The 10,630-nt window shown below is 60.0% G+C and overlaps 1 protein-coding gene across 2 annotated transcripts; it reads right to left on the bottom strand.

Annotated features, from left to right (window-relative positions):
• Positions 1-2,192: 2,192 nt before the first annotated feature.
• Positions 2,193-9,993, bottom strand: TINCR (TINCR ubiquitin domain containing). Of its 2 annotated transcripts, XM_064572779.1 has the most exons (4): positions 9,679-9,993; positions 6,110-6,225; positions 5,793-5,908; positions 2,193-5,103 (listed from the first exon to the last, which is right to left on the bottom strand). In XM_064572779.1, exons 1-2 carry the CDS (start codon positions 9,936-9,938, stop codon positions 6,219-6,221), a joined length of 267 nt encoding a protein of 88 aa, XP_064428849.1. In that variant the 5' UTR covers positions 9,939-9,993; the 3' UTR covers positions 2,193-5,103; positions 5,793-5,908; positions 6,110-6,218. The 2 variants fall into 2 exon arrangements, with proteins under 2 accessions (XP_064428849.1, XP_045758216.1); XM_045902260.3 differs by lacking the exon at positions 6,110-6,225 and having other exon boundaries at positions 2,194-5,103.
• Positions 9,994-10,630: the final 637 nt, after the last annotated feature.

The raw sequence follows: 10,630 nt of genomic DNA, 5'->3' as shown, positions 1-10,630 counted from the left end.
CAATTTGGACCTATGTTTGCCATCTGCCATCGCTCACTGGCTAAGGGAGACAGAGCCCCCTGTGGGTAAGGAGTCTGCCTCCCACACTGACCCCATTTTATTCTGCCAGGGTCAGGGGGGAAGAATTAGGCCTCCAGAGGCAACTCACAGATTCTGCAGTGTTTGTTATATAATTACGGTGGGCCACCCTCTGTTAATTCAAGGTGATTCCTGCAACACATTCTTCCAACAGACAAGGATTTTTTCCCCCTTTTTCCAAATGAGAAAAATGGAGGCTCAGAGAAGGAAAGTGAGCTGCCCAAAAGAGCCCAACAGAGGCAGGCTTTGCACCCAGGTCCATCTGGCTCCAGTGCCTTCTGGGCCTCTCCCCCCCAGCCAGCTGCCTCTCAACCTCTTGGAAACTCTTGAGAAATGTCGAGCAGACATGGCGGTGAGGACACTCTATCTGTCTAGATCAGGCCAGCTCAGCAAGACAGTCAATAATTAATTCTGAATTTTCCCCATTTATCACAGTGGCAGGAGCCGGAGTGAATGGAATCCTAATCCCAAGCTTCTGTGTTCCTTGGCCACCTGGAGCTGGACACAGTGGTGACAGCAACTGGGGCAGGGTCCCTCACTAAGCCTAGCGAGGGAGGGTGTTCCTGGCTCCCCAGTCCCTGACACTGGGTTATTAAACATTGTGCGATCCAGCAGTGCCCAGATGAGACCCATCCCAGCCTTCACAGTGCCCACAGGCTGGTGGAAAAAATACACACTGAATAAGTAATAATATAAATAATTAATGCTACAAAGGAAAAGAACAGGATGGTGCGAGAATGCAAAACTGGGGGGACATGACTTGTTTAGGGCCTCCTCAAGGAAGGGACATTGAACGTGCAAATCAGATGAAAGGAGAGGATGGGAGAGGATGCTGCATACAAAGAGCACACGCAAAGGCCCTGTGGCCAGGAAGAGTTTCTCCCATGTGAGACCCAGCAAGAGGTTGAGTGGGTCTGGAGCTCAGAGCACTAGTGGGAGGTCAGTGCCGACTCAGGAGCCCTCAGAGCCAGGCCTGGAGCCCTCATGGGGAGGCCAGCAGCCTTCAGTGGGTACCAGGGGCCATCAGGGGAAGAAACAGGCAAGTTTCCCTAATGTTCTGGGGGATGGTAGTGAGGCTGCTTCCACCCCAGGTGAGTCAGATGGCAGGCTGGGCAGTTGACTTTGCGATTTTTTTTTTGTTTCGTTTCTTCTTACAACTCCTTTCCCCTTGGAGGATTCTTTCAAACCCATTTCAGTGCAGGGATTAGTCAGGATTTCTCTATACCATGAGAGCAACTCCTGGCCCAGTCACCCCTGCTTCCTTGGACAGCTGGGAAAAATGAGGCCCACAAAAGGACAAGGATCCACCAAGGTCATGCAGTGGAGGACTGTGGGTCTAGCCCAGAGGAGGGGTCTCCGGGATCCCAGGAGCAGCCTCCCACCCTGCAGCATCATGGGTCTTCTGCTGAACGTTCCTCCAGCCTCCTGAGGGTCATCATGTGGGTGTCTTGGCCTTTGTGTGAGTTACAGAAAGTGTCCCCTTCCTGGGGCCCCCTCACCCCTCAGCTGGGTGCTTTGGTGCAGTGAACAACCTGTCCCACTGTCTGTGGCAGCTGGAGCAGGATCTGTCCTGGTATCTCCAGCAGCCAGCACAGGGCCAGGCACACAGAGGGCACTTACAAATGCCCAGGGAACAAATGAGCAGAGGCAGAGAATGCCAAGACCTGGCTTGGAGACACCGAGGGAGAGAGTGAGGCAGAGAAGGACGGACTCGGGGAGTCTGGGCGCTGGCAGTCTCTGGCTGAGCCACCGACGCCTCCTCTGGGAACCACCTGGATCTACCTGCCACCCAGGAACACCCCCCACCCCCGGGATGCTGGGAGCCCAAATCAAGTGGGCAGCTGAGAGGCGGGAGGTGGCCCCTCCCCAGGACGCCTTGGGCCCCAGGAAGAGATGGTGGCTGCCAAGTCTCACTCGAAACTCCTTGCAGCCCAGACTTGCTCTGGGGGTGGAGCCAGGAGCCCGAGAGGCCCCAGGGGCTGGCGGGGGCAGGTTTCCCCTATTTTCACAGGCCAGAGAGGGGAGGGGCCGGTTGGGGCCAGCCAGAGTAGGAGTCGAGGGAAAAGGTTCCTGCGTGGAAAGAGGCGCTCACCCGGGCAGAGCGAAGACCAAAGACCAAGTGAAGGAGCTTGAACTTGATTGTTGTTCTGAAACACATTTAACCTTTTATTCATACGCACTCGAAGATGGCCCTTCCGTACCTGATCCCAACCAGGTGATGTGACCCTGGGGCCCCAGGCTCAACTCGTCAGGCTGGGAGGACCAACACACCGCCCAGTTCCCTGCGTCAGGTCTCAGTCAGCAGGAATGGAGGCTGCAGGACCCAGAGGCCCACGGGGAGCCCTGCAGAGCTCACACGGGGGGGGTGTCATAACCAGGCAGGTGCCAGAACTGAGCCGAGTGGGCAGTGATGCTGCAGCCCCTAAGTAGCCAGAGCTGGGCCATAGAGAGATCTAGCATAACTGAAGCCCAGAGGGAAGCGGAGGCTCTTCTTGGAGGACCAGAAATGACTGTGCGAAGAAGGGGGCATTGCAGCTGGGCTTTGAAGGATGAATAGGAGTTTGCCAAAGAGAGAGGGTAGGGCATGCAAACTGGCGGTGGCCAGAATTCAAAGAACATGCTGATGGAGTAGCAAGAGAAAACAGGATTGGAAAAGCACAGTCCATCAAGGTCCGAGTTCTCCAGATCCTAGCTCGGGGCAGCTTGCCATTCGAGGCCAAAAACCTCCAGGATGATTCCCCTGGGCTCTGCCAAGCCCTGCCAGGCCTGGAGCCTCCTCAAAGGCCTGACCGCTCTAGCCACTGTCATCTTCCTTCTTGGGTCATAGGCTCTGTCCACTTTGGTCCATGATGACACTCGGTGGGGGACACCACTTTCTACATGTGGCCCTGGGACCTCAGGCCAGACTTGTGCCTCCCTGTATCTCATCTGGAAAATGGGAACACTGGGAGCTACTTTTATTGCTTTTTGCATTCACCTCGGGGACTGGGAGGCCTCGGAGGGACCAAGTGAAGGAAGAAAAGCAGTAAAAGGAATAAAGGGAAGGAGGGGGAGAAGGGAAGGAAGGAAGGAAGGAGGGAGGGAGGGAGGAAGGGGAGGAAGAAGGAAGGGGGATGGAAGGGGGGAGGGGAAGGAGAAGCTCTGTACTCCTCCACCAGGCAAACGCCAAGGGACAGGTCCAACAGTATTATTTCAGTACACGCCTGGGCTGTCGAGGCTTAAGAAACGGGTGGTGATTTGCATATGATTTGCATAGTGTTTGTTAAATGTCAAAATGGTCTGAAATGCTTCCCCCAACCCCCTGCCCCCACCCTCAGTCAAGAAGCAGGAAACCCTCCCCTTCTTCCATCAGGGACCCCACAGGGGCTGAGACCCCTCAGTTCAGGGGCTACTGGGGCAGCAGCCCAGAGAAAGATGACCTTGGACACCCCATCTGTAAAATGGGCCACAATCCCGGCTACCACCATGGGGCAGTTATTTGTCTAGAGTTAAGTCAAAGCTGGCCAAGGAAACGGCCCAGACTCTGGCACGTACTGGGGGCTGAGGAATGGAGCTGGGTGATCATCAAGAGCCCACTTTCCTGCCAGGCCCCGTGGGGCAGGCCCCCATGTGTGCACAGGGGTGTCCCTGGGCACAAGTCAGGCACGTGTGCATGGCTAAGTGATGGACAGATCCAAACCAGCCAGGAGCAGGGGTCAAGCAGCCGAGGCCTCAGCTTACCCATGACAAAAGAGGGTGTTGGAGGCCCTGCCCTAGGAGGAGCCCCAAGGAACAGGCACTGGGGTCTCAAGGTCCCTGGTCTTGGACTGGGCATCAGGGGGGTTGGAGCCCAAGGCTCGGAGGGCAGGTGAGCAGAGCCGGGTGGGCCTGGTGCCATCCCTGTGCCAGCAAAGGCTGAGGGTGGCTCTCCCCGTGGCCGCCACTGATTACCCACCTGTCCACGCTGCAGCCAACATGCCTCTTAATGAAAACATTATTTCTTCCCAGGCTCCCGCGCCTCTGCCCTGCACCACGCCAGCACCTGGACCGTGAACACGGCCCTCGAGGGAGTGGGCCAGCCCCGCGCCTCCCCCCCAACCCTCCCAGGGTCTGTGCAGAGGTCCTGACAGCACGCGGCACAGGACAGAGGTCCAACCCGGACCCGGCGTTCTACCCGGCGGGTCTCGTCCCGAGAATTCCCAGGACACGCTGCCTGCAATGCCCCCAGGGTCACCGCCTGTGCCCCATGGCTCTGTGGACAGGGACACAGACACGGCTCCCCCAGCCCCACCCACTTACCCAGGGCCCTTCAGACCCAACCAGGAGACCCCGCATAGGGAACAAGGCAGCCGGATTTAGGGGATGAGGACACGGCCAAGGGAGTGGGCGCAGGCGCACAGTGGGGAGGTGTCTGGGCCTGGGACCATGCACCATGGGACGCTGGAGAGCTGGGGGAGGGCTGGGGCCCCCCAGTCTCCACCTGTAGTCATTGGAGATTTCATTAATAATTGGCTGCACCCCCCCCCCAGCCAAGGCTGTTCACAACAGAAGGGGCTCGCGGGGGCCCCACAGAGGACAGAGTGCTCACTGGCTGGTGAGGAGGGAATCCCAAGAAGACTTCCTGGAGGAGGCTGGAATCCCAGGTGAGTTGGAGTGGCAGGGAGGACTGTAGAAGGTGCGTCAGGCAGGGGGCACAGCTCGGGCACAGGCGTGGCCGAGAGAATGTACAAGGTAGGAGGGATGAGGTCCCCGAGCTCCTCTCCACTCCCCTCTGTGCCTCTCTTCAGGTCATATGCCCTGGCTGCACCTGGGAGCCTTCCGAGGTGGCACGCTGGTTCCCACTGCAGACTGGGCACTGGAGGCCCCGAGGGGGGAGCCGGGGCCTCAGGGTCACACGAGCTCCCCGCTGCTGACTGGGCTGGAGCAGCAACATGCTGGGTCAGTGCCCGGGGCCTGGGGGGCTCCGTCGGGCGCGTCCAAGGCAGCCGGCAGCCGCTGGTCAGAAGGTCCGGCCAGTACTTCACTGAACACCCCAGGAGCCCAGAACTTGCAACGGCAGCAAGGAGGGAACAAAACAGTTTCAAGCCAGGCCCGGGGAAGGGGGAAACACCAGCTTTCCTTTTTCCCTTTCCCTCCCATCCCTGACTTGGACAGTGACACAGCAGCCACGTCCTCCTCTCCGCTGGCCCTGCCCCACCCCCCCAGGGGCGGGAGCTGCGCTGTCTTGGAGCCACCTGGTGACCGTCTCAGGAATTGCAGGCAAAGAGCGCAACTCAACCAAACCTGCCAACCAAAGCCCAGTCTTTGCCGGGTCAGAAGCCGGGAACGGAGCCCAGAGAGGAGCGATTTGCCCAAGGTCACACTGCAAGTCGGGGCAACATCATTCCTGTTAGTTAGGGGCAACAAATGTTAGTCTAAAGGTAAGCAAGAAAGCAAGGCCCATGTCCTTATCCAAGGGGCAAAAAAATCACAAGGGTGTGGAGTGGGGCGATAGTCAACCACCATCAGTCCCTTCTCCTCTCTGGGCCTCAGTTTCCACATCTGTGCTCTCTACAATCTCTAAGGTCCCTTCTGCATTAGGAGTACTAGAGACTTAAGGGGTGTCTGGCTGGCTCAGTCAGTAGAGCATGTGACTCTTGATCTCGGGGTTGTGAGTTCGAGCCCCATGTGGGGTGTAGAGGTTATTTAAAAGTAAAAAAAAAAATCTTAAAAAAAAAAAAGTTCTAGAGACTTACCCAGAGTGAAGTCAGGGCTCCCAGGCGGCGCCTCCGGAAGGTGCCCCCAACCCCAGCCTGCTCCTTCAGCCAGCACCTCCGGTCCCCTGGGTCATTGCTCTACCTCCTCCAACTACCTGAAGGATGGGGACAGAAAGACACAGGTTGCAGGCCAAACGCAGCCCTCCCCTTGGCACTCAAGGCGTGATCTGCTCAGTGCCAGGCCAAAGCATCTTCTGGCACCTGCCCAGGGCTCCCTTCTGGCCTTGAGCCCCTACCCCCACTTCCAGGCCCTGCTAGAGCTTCCAGGAAGGTGTCCTAAGCAGCCCCATCCTCACCTCCAGGAACAAGACATTGAACAAATATGTACTGAGGACCTCCGATGTGCCAGGCACTGATCCGGGAAGACAGCAGTGAGTAGGAGGGACAAAAATGCCCCCATAGAGTTTACAGTCTAGGGGAGGAGATGGGGTGAAAAAAATCATGAAACATAAAGAAGTCAGCTGCTGATTAGTGCTAGGGAGCAAGATAAAGCAGGGGTGGGGGGTGGGGCATGTCAGCAGGATGCAGTGGTAAACAGGGTGGTTGGTCAGGGAAGATCTCACTGTGGTGTTATCTGAACCAAGGCCCTGAAAGAGCGGAGGGAGGGAGGAAGGGTGGTGGAAAGCATTCGAGGCAGATGGAACAGCCAGTGCAAAGACCCTGAGGCAGGACCCTGCCCGGAGGGTTGCAAGAACAGTGAGTTGGCTCTATCCTAGTTCAGTCTCTGCCATCACTTTCTTGGAACTCTGCCCTGGTCCCCAGTCTTCTGCCCTCAACTCCCCACAGTCTGTCCTCCCCACCCACAGTGACCACCAGAGGGCACCTGTGAGCTCCTGAGTCAAGTCCAGCCTTCCTCTGCCCACAGCCCTCCAGGGCTCTCACGTCTCTCAACAGTAAAAGCTGAAGTCCTCCTCATGGGCCCCAAGGTCCTGCACGACCTGCCCTGTCCCCTCCCCGCCCTCCTCTCCTCCCTCTCTCCCCCTCCCTCTGCTCCAGTCACACATGCCTCCTCACTGCTCTAACACACCAGGCCTGGTCCTGCCCCAGGGCCTTTGCACGGACTGTGCCCTCTGCCCAGACCATTCTCCGCCCACACTTCCACTTGGTTCCCTCCCTCACCTACATTAGGAATTTACTCAAACTGTCACCTCATCAGTGAAGCTGTCCCTACAACCCTGTTTAAAATAACAACTCTTGGGCTGCCTGGGTGGCGTAGTCCGTTGAGAGTCAGACTCTTGGTTTTGGCTCCGGCTGTTGTGAGATCGAGCCCCATGTCGGGCTCTGCGATCAGCATGGAGTATGCTTGGGACTCTCTCTCCCTCTCCCTCTGCCCATCCCCAGGTCCCATTCTCTCTCTCTCTCTCAAATAAATGAATAAATCTTAAAAAAAAAAAAAAAAAAAGACAACTCTCGGGGGCACCTGGGTGGTTCAGTCGTTTAAGCATCTGCCTTCGGCTCAGGTCATGATCCCAGGGTCTTGGGCTTGAGCCCATGTCAGGCTCTCTGCCCAGCGGGGAGTCTGCTTCTCCCTCTCCCTCTGACCCTGCCCCCTGCTCTGCTCTCGCTTGCGCGCTCTCTCTCTCTAATGAATAAATAAATAAATCTTTTTAAAAAATGACAACTCGGGCGCCTGGGTGGCTCAGTCATTGAGCGTCTGCCTTCGGCTCAGGTCATGATCCCAGGGTTCTGGGATCGAGTCCCACATCGGGCACCCTGCTCGGCAGGAAGCCTGCTTCTCCCTCTCCCACTCCCCCTCCTTGTTCCTGCTCTCGCTCTCTCTCTCTGTCAAATAAATAAATAAAATCTTTAAAAAAAAAATGACAGGGGCGCCTGGGTGGCTCAGTCGTTTAAGCATCTGCCTTCGGCTCAGGTCATGATCCCAGTGTCCTGGGATCGAGCCCTGCATCGGGCTCCCTGCTCAGAGGGAAGCCTGCTTCTTCCTCTCCTATTCCCCCTGCTTGTGTTCCTTCTCTCTCTGTGTCTCTCTCTGTCAAATAAATAAATAAAATCTTAAAAAAAAAAAAAATGACAACTCTTACCCCTCCACTCCCAAATCATCCCACCCTCTGAGTCCCTCCTTCCAGAGGGCCTGGGGAGGCCGCTCTCCTACCCCACCTCGAGCCTCCAGGACCAGCATCAGAGGCTCCTGCTTGCCAAACATCACCCCAGGTTTGGCAGACCAAACCTTAAGGGCCAAACCCAGTGCGTGTGACCCCCATAAACTCTAGGGTTACACATCCTGGCTCTGGTCCATCCCCTGCCCACCGTCACCGCCTCACTGCCTGGCTGGCTATGGACTGGCCTCCAGCATTTCCCAGAGCTGCCCGGGGACCTCTCCACATGCTCTCTGCAGACCCCTCCTTGGGCAGAGAGATGCCCCTCATGCACATCACCTTGGCCAGGGGACCCCTTTGGAAACCTCACATGGCCAGGTCAGAGTGTGGGCAACAAGCATCAGGACAGGATTGGTGAGGGAGACAGAAGGGAGGAGAAGGCAGAGAGACTCAGAGAGACAGAGAGCGGCACAGAAAGAAACAGCAGAGACAGCAACGGACAGAGATACAGAGACAGGAAGAATGACCGGAAATGAAATAAACAGGGCCCCCGCACCACTGAGAGGGGAAGGGACTGAGAGGCACAGTAAGAAAGACAGGGCAGGTCAGAGAGAGGGGGCAGAGCAAAAGAAAAGGAATCAGGGGCGCCTGGGTGGCTCAGTTGGTTAAACAACTGCCTTCGGCTCAGGTCATGATCCTGGAGTCCCGGGATCGAGTCCCGCATTGGGGGGGTCCCTGCTCAGCGGGGAGTCTGCTTCTCCCTCTGACCCTCTCCCCTCTCATGTGCTCTCTCTCATTCTCTCTCTCTCAAATAAATAAATAAAATCTTTAAAAAAAAAAAAAGAAAGAAAGAAAGAAAGAAAAGGAATCAGGCTGGAGCGGGGGGCGGGGGGGCGGGGGGGGGGGGACGGGCAGCCGCCCCAGGCCTCTCACTGCCTGTCTCCAGTCTCCTCCCAGCTGGTTCCCAGAACAGCCCGAGCTCAGGCCCTGGGGAGGCCCCTAGTCCACCCTCCTTCCCCCATCGCACCCCATTCCACCCGGCCTTCCTGCCTTCCCCCCAGCCCTGCCCCACTCCCCACCCCGGACCCCACCCCAGACCCCAGCCGGGCTCTCCCGCCTCCTCCCAGCCGGGCCCCACTCCGCACCCCGAGCCCACCCCGGACCCCAGACCGGACCCCAGCCGGGCCCCACTCCGCATCCCAGGCCCCAGCCCTGCCCCACTCCCCACCCCGGACCCCAGCCCGGACCCCAGCCGGGCTCTCCCGCCTCCTCCCAGCCGGGCCCCACCCCCCACCCCGAGCCCACCCCGGACCCCAGCCCGGACCCCAGGCGGGCTCTCCCGCCTCCTCCCAGCCGGGCCCCACCCCCCACCCCGAGCCCACCCCGGACCCCAGCCCGGACCCCAGCCGGGCTCTCCCGCCTCCTCCCAGCCGGGCCCCACCCCCCACCCCGAGCCCACCCCGGACCCCAGCCCGGACCCCAGGCGGGCTCTCCCGCCTCCTCCCAGCCGGGCCCCACTCCGCACCCCGAGCCCACCCCGGACCCCAGCCCGGACCCCAGCCGGGCTCTCCCGCCTCCTCCCAGCCGGGCCCCACCCCCCACCCCGAGCCCACCCCGGACCCCAGCCCGGACCCCAGCCGGGCTCTCCCGCCTCCTCCCAGCCGGGCCCCACCCCCCACCCCGAGCCCACCCCGGACCCCAGCCCGGCCGGAATTCCCGCCTCCCCTCAGCCCTGCCCCACCCGCACCCAGCCGGGCCCCCGCCCGCCCCTCCCCCCAGGCCCTCGCCCCCCCGCCCCCGTGCCCCGCCACCTGGGGTCGCTGACGAGCAGCAGCACCGAGCCGTCCTGCAGGCGCACGTCGCGCACCGTCTGGTGGTCGTCCAGCCGCCGCGCGTTGTAGTAGAAGGTGCGCTTCCAGGAGCCCACGCCCTGGCCCACGAGCTGCGCGCGCAGGTCGCTGAGCGTGTCCCGCGGCCGCACGGTGAGCGGCAGCAGCAGCGCCTCGTCCGCCAGGTGCACCTTGATGTGGTAGCGCTTCCAGCGCGACAGGCCCCGCCGCAGCCCCTCCATGGCGCCCGCCCGGAGCTGCGGCCCCGGCCCCGGGCCCCGCGCCCGCCCGCCCGGCCCGGCCGCCCGCCCCCGCGCCCGCCCGGGCACGCCCGGCGAGCAGGCGGGGGCCCCGGAGGGCGGGACGCGGCAGCGCCGGGCCCCCCCCGGCCGCGGCCGAGACCTGCGGCCACAATGCACAGAAAGGAGACGCGTCACGAAGATAAATGCGTGCTGGGGCTCGTGGGAAGGGCCGGGGAGGGAAAGGAGGAAGAGAGGAGATGAGCGGGCTATTGTAGACAGAGATCAGGGTCAAGGGAGGTCTCTCCGAGGAGGTGGCATTTGGATCGAGTCGGGAAGGAGGAGGAGTGCGCCGGCCATGGAAGAGGTCGTGGTTGGGAGTACTGCAGGCCGAGCAGGGAGCCAGCCGCCGGTGCAAAGGCCCTGGGGCAGGACCCTGCCGGGCCTGCTGGAGGAACCGCGGAGGAGGCCCTGTGTTTGGAGCAAGGCGAGGAGGGGAGGGCGGGGAGGTTAAAAGGGCAGATTGGAGGGCGGGGAGCAGGACTTGGGCTTTTACCCCACGGGAGGTGGGAGCCCTGAACGCTATGGGCAGAGGAGGGAAGTGACTGAAGTTTTTATTTGTTACTCATTGATTCCTTTATTTCCTTCAAGACACATTCAGCAAGCACCTACTCTGTGTCTGAGCTGTGCACCAG

The sequence above is a fragment of the Mirounga angustirostris genome, unplaced genomic scaffold, assembly GCF_029215605.1.
Source record: "Mirounga angustirostris isolate CCGP_5_RB_7025 unplaced genomic scaffold, mMirAng1.0.hap1 SCAF_1, whole genome shotgun sequence".
Taxonomy (NCBI): domain Eukaryota; kingdom Metazoa; phylum Chordata; class Mammalia; order Carnivora; family Phocidae; genus Mirounga; species Mirounga angustirostris.
The sequence above is the reverse complement of the archived record's forward strand: the minus strand, read 5'-3'. Positions and strand labels throughout refer to the sequence as shown.

Excerpts from the sequence above, each read along its gene's own strand:
- TINCR (XM_064572779.1), bottom strand. The coding sequence starts at position 9,938 with ATGGAGGGGCTGCGGCGGGGCCTGTCGCGCTGGAAGCGCTACCACATC.